Genomic DNA, 5,136 nt, shown 5'->3' with positions numbered 1-5,136 from the left:
AGCCATCTTAAAAAAATAAAAGCTAAATTAGGAATAAACTACATTGCAAGAAGCTTCCTGCAGAATTATAGGTTTATGGTGATAATCTTTGAACTACAACTTACTATAGCTACTGTGTTAAAAAATGGCTTGCTGTGAAATCTTAATCTCACTTTTATCCCACCCAATCAGACACATCTTCAGGATTGTGATTCAATGATTGTTTAGCAGCAATTTTAGAGAACTGTAAATTCTTTTATTAACAGGCATTATAAACAGATACTACTACTTTTTATTTAAAAACCATGAGTGCCACGTTGATGAATATACAGCTCATGAATAACTTAAAAGTATTTCCCATATTAAAAGGCGACGCACACAGCATACAAAAAGTGTACTAAACAAAGCTTGGAGAATGTGATTGACGTGTCTAAAAGGATATATACAGTACATCATTCATGTTCTCTCTGTATCAGTACAGGCTGCTGCACTGCCATCCCCATCACGCCTCACTCTCCCCTGACACTGAATTTTGCACTTCTTCTTCCAAAATTGGTACGATCAGGTTATCCTTGGACATCAGATTATACTTCATCACAAACTTAGTGAAGCGGTGACACAAGAAAGTTTCATTCTGGAGGTGAAAAAAGGGGGAAAAAACAATATATGCAAAAGGAATATTTTAAACAATTGAGGAGAACATACTAAAAAAAACTGCTTGCGTGTAATTGCCTCATTAGATTTCCAAGTCTTAGAAAAAAGCAGTAATGCTTAAACAGTAACTTCATATTACTACTGTTAAATCATTCCTTTACTGCTTGCTTATAGTTACTGCAATTACCAAAATCCCTACTGAATTTCAGGCTGAAGTCACAGCTCAATTCAGCAGCTCTTAGCCAAGAATATATTCAAATATCAACGTAATCCGGACCCACAGGTATTGTGAAACTCTTCCTACATCCACTATCTATGTCCAGCAGCACAGGGCCCAACCCTTCCATAGCTGCTGGGCAGCCTTAAGAGGGATTTGGAAAGGCTTCCTTTCACATCCAGCTCACCCCTTACCTCCTTCCTATCTGTTAATTTCTACTTTTTCATTTTAAAAATCGTAACTTGGAAGTTCTGGAGGTTCACAAGCTACCACCAGTTACTCATTTTCTTTGCAGTTCTGCAGTTCTAATTCCTTGTGTAACATACAAACACATATACATTAGCAGTACTAACTGTGCCAAGTGCTTGAATACATTCAGCAGCCTTTAAAACAAAATGAATTTGAGTTGTTTGTACAACAATTCTCAAATTCTGACCCTTCATCCAAATAAAGGGAAGCCATAACTGAGTAAACCAAATAAATAAATGAATTTTCATTTATATATATACATATAACATAGCATTTTAGTTCCTAATCAATCCTTCACTCAAATGCACACCTTCTGGTAGGACTAAAACAAAACCTGTAATACAATGACATCACCGCTATTAACTTCAGTAAATGCCCTTCTTTCAAGATGTCATGTGAAACTACTTACTTCATATTCATCAAATATCTGCCGGTGGTGAAAATAAGCATGTGAAAATATTCTGTAGATCCTTCGGCACACTGATCCTAATTTGGCTACAGAGGACTCCTTTATGCTAACCCTGCAAGCACCAGGAGAAAAGTTACTCAACAGGTCTGCTGCAGTGACTACCGAGATACGTGGTGATGTGAATTCTCATTGTTAAACTATACTATGTCATTGCATATGAAATTTAGACTGAAGGGTTCCAGATACCTGTGTCTGCAATTGCTTATTTTTGTACAGAAAATAAAAACATTAGTGCATATTCCACATTTCAGAATTGTACTGTGACTACAAAAAAAGTTTTGCCTGCAGTGACTCGTTTCAGTAGTCCATGACGAACGTGTCATGCATTTCCACCCGCTTTGAAGGTGTTCAAGTGCCACTTCCTCCCTCCCTCTCTCCCTCCTGCCAAGAGAAAGGGATTTTACCTGCTGGGGAAATATTTATTGCTATTCAGAAGACATGCAGCTCCATCAAGTGTGTGTCTGGTGTAGTCTATAGCAGGACACTACAGAAACAGACAGCGAGTGAGCATGATTGCATGCACGATGTTGTCATGTAACTTGTTCAAAGAAAAACATTTTCATAATGTTCTCTAGTGCTTTTAACTTCACTGGTCATTTTTACTCCCCAAAGTTTCGCATAGCTTCTCTGAAGGTCTCACATTTCCTCCTTTAGTCAGCGACTTCTTTTCTCTGTTTCGCAACCCATGTAAATTATTTCAAGAAAAAAGTTACTACGGACATGTGATGATGCACATGAGTAGCGAATTTTATGCATCTCCTTAAGTAAAGATATATAATAATACCGACTGGAAGTACACTGAAAGGAAAGACATTTGTCTCCCACATAGTCAAGTTGCCAGACTCCTTCTTTTACAGCCTAAATTAACAGCTTACCAAAACCATCCCCCACATCCACCTAAAAAAAACCCAAGAAACAAAAAACCACCACCAAATGTGCACCTACATATATCAATGATCGAAGTTTGTAGTAATTGGACGCTCAGGGAGACAAGCTGCTGCCGTGCTATCATGCTGAGCGATAACTCACTCAACATCAAGTGTCTTACGACTGCACCAGCTTTTGGGAGTGGCTTCCCTAAGAACATGCACATGGGTCACTTGCAGAGTGTCAGGCTTGCAGGCCTAGTGCTGTGGACTGAGGCCAAGGTTTGGAGAGGACAGCCTGTTCTCAGCATGTTCTCTTCTTTCAGTCAAACAAAGACTTTGTTCGACTGAGTTTCAGGCTGTCTCAACACCAATTAAGAGAGAAAAGAGGGGAATATGCGAAGTCTCTAATACTGCGTTAAAAAGCAGCTTCTTCCTACCTCATCCCACTCTTTTGTAAACCACTACAGAATGGGAAAGAAGGGAAGAAACCTCAAGTGATATTCTTAACCCACATGAGCTCTCAGTTTGACTGAAAAGCCACTATAATGGTCTCCCCATGAACATATGAACTGTGAAAGAACCTACAACAATGGGGTCAGTTTTCCAAAATACATCCATACCTCTTTGGGAGTTTTATGAGCTGCACAAAGAAAAATCCACTGTTCAGTTGCTGTCATCTGAGTACATGTGTCTGGGTGACATTCGCTCTGTTAAAACAATTGTTCGGTTATGAAAACCACCCAACAGCAAAAAGGAGCTGATCTTTTCAAACCACTTTCCTGTCCTGTCCCCCACCAAAAAGGGTTATTTGCCAGAAGTGTTTAAAACCCTGAAAAACTCCTGCCTCAAACACTGCTTAAGGCTGTGTGTATAGACTTGGAAGAAAGCTCTGCAAATGCTGTGTCTTACAATAGTAACAAAGTCTCCTCCCTGGTACAATATAAAAATAGCAAGAAAAGAATTACCTGCAGCTTGACAGCCAGTCCATTGAGCTCAAGGCAGAACTGTCTGAAAAATGTGAACACAGCAGCATCAAAATCAACAATGTATTTTCCCCCTGGAAACACCTAATACAAAACAAGGTGATACATTCTAATCTTCACAGATCTCCTAATGTTTTTGGAAATGATTCTTGTAATGTAGAAAAAATACATCAGAATGTAAAAAAAAATCATAGTTAGAAAATAATTTCCTCTTCCATCCTAGAAGAAAAATCTGAAGAGATTTTCCATAAGCGACAAGTATTTAGTGACAAGTCACTAATCTACAAGAATTTCCCGTGTAAATGAAAGGATAATTCTTACAATGCGTCTTTTGCAATTGTACGTTTACACTTTTTCCTCTTTTGAGAACTCCCTGCATCTACTGCAACTATTCCAGACCAGAGGAGAGAAAACGAAAATGGAAGATAAAAATTCAGGATATATAAATCTAGGAGTAGCTTAGAACTATTCTAATTCCTGGAAGTATATTTGATAAAGTTAGAAGACACACTTATAAGAAAAAATAAATCAGGACACAAGGATACTAAAGTAATGCCAGGAAAAAAAGATTACTGCAGTGTGTAAACCTACACTACAACAGTGTAGCACAAAGTACCTGGGCTGAACATATTTATCATACCCACGAAATAGAGAAGGACAAAAAGCTTTCAGGTCTTTTACAGCTAGAAAAGGAACCATAAGACCCAGGTACTCCTGCTTTCCCTGCTGAAGCCTATTTTCCTGCGGGTTTCAGAAAAAGCACTAGGAGCATCTGGAAATGACATTCCCAATTAGTGGAGATGAAGAACTGATGAGAGAGGAGAAAGGGCTATGGAAATACGTGACTGTATTTTCAGATGCAAAACACACCAGTAAAACCTTTGAATTGAGATACAAACAGGTTCTTAAAAACCATCAAAACCACTAAATCAGAGCATATCGTCAATCTTTAGAAAGAACAGGGAATCCATAAAATAATTAAGAGTAGAAATAACATGTCTCATTTAAGTTACCTTTGATCTGTCCTATTCAAAAAGACTCACTACCACCATCAGTGAACAAAACTTACATCCAGGACTTGATGCTGGGAGAAGATGGGTTCTTACCTCAGATGTTCATACTTCCACACACCTTCGTCCTGGCCTTCAGGAGGTTCCAGGATCTTATCAATGTTGGAACAGTCTGCCCTTATGTTTTGCTGAATATACTAGGAAGGGAGGGGAAAAAAAATACATCTAGATCTTCTTGTAACTATAGTAAGACAGTGTATTTAGGACATCACATCTTTGAGGAACTTACTTTTTACTTAAGAAGTGACTGATGGACTAAAAAGTTAAAGAGTAGCTGGGCAGGGCAAGAAAACATATAAAAAAAGTCAAATCTGAAAAATACCTTTCCTCAGTTAGAGAAGGTTAAAGAATAGGTACATTTTACTGCTTTTTCAAAACATCCTTCTCAAAACAAAAGAAGCCTGCAGGAAACCCCACCATTTTCTTAAATCTGATTTGTTTAAACCAGAGGTGGGAATTCTAGTTATTTCTGTGTACACAGCAAATAATGGCAATTTGTTTAATGCGTTCATAAAATTCACTCCTGTGCAGCAACATTCTGAGCAAATAAATCACATGCCCCATTCCCTGTTTTTTTAGCAAAATACAAAACTTGGGAGGCCGAGCTTACTAACGACATTGCACGTAAGCACAAATACCTGCTGAA

The 5,136-nt window shown here is 38.2% G+C and overlaps 1 protein-coding gene across 1 annotated transcript in view; it reads right to left on the bottom strand.

Moving 5' to 3' along the window:
- Nucleotides 1-213: 213 nt before the first annotated feature.
- The window catches only part of MOB4 (MOB family member 4, phocein), a 5,083-nt gene continuing 160 nt past the window's right edge, over nucleotides 214-5,136 (bottom strand). The window contains exons 2-7 of the mRNA XM_010141493.1: nucleotides 4,527-4,627; nucleotides 3,403-3,445; nucleotides 3,058-3,144; nucleotides 1,973-2,052; nucleotides 1,509-1,620; nucleotides 214-613 (exon numbers count right to left, since the gene is read on the bottom strand). Coding sequence (XP_010139795.1) covers nucleotides 482-613; nucleotides 1,509-1,620; nucleotides 1,973-2,052; nucleotides 3,058-3,144; nucleotides 3,403-3,445; nucleotides 4,527-4,627 — 555 coding nt within the window. The 3' untranslated portion in view covers nucleotides 214-481. The remainder of the gene's footprint in view (nucleotides 614-1,508; nucleotides 1,621-1,972; nucleotides 2,053-3,057; nucleotides 3,145-3,402; nucleotides 3,446-4,526; nucleotides 4,628-5,136) is intronic.

The sequence above is a fragment of the Buceros rhinoceros genome, unplaced genomic scaffold (assembly GCF_000710305.1).
Source record: "Buceros rhinoceros silvestris isolate BGI_N320 unplaced genomic scaffold, ASM71030v1 scaffold13350, whole genome shotgun sequence".
NCBI lineage: Eukaryota > Metazoa > Chordata > Aves > Bucerotiformes > Bucerotidae > Buceros > Buceros rhinoceros.
The sequence above is the reverse complement of the archived record's forward strand: the minus strand, read 5'-3'. Positions and strand labels throughout refer to the sequence as shown.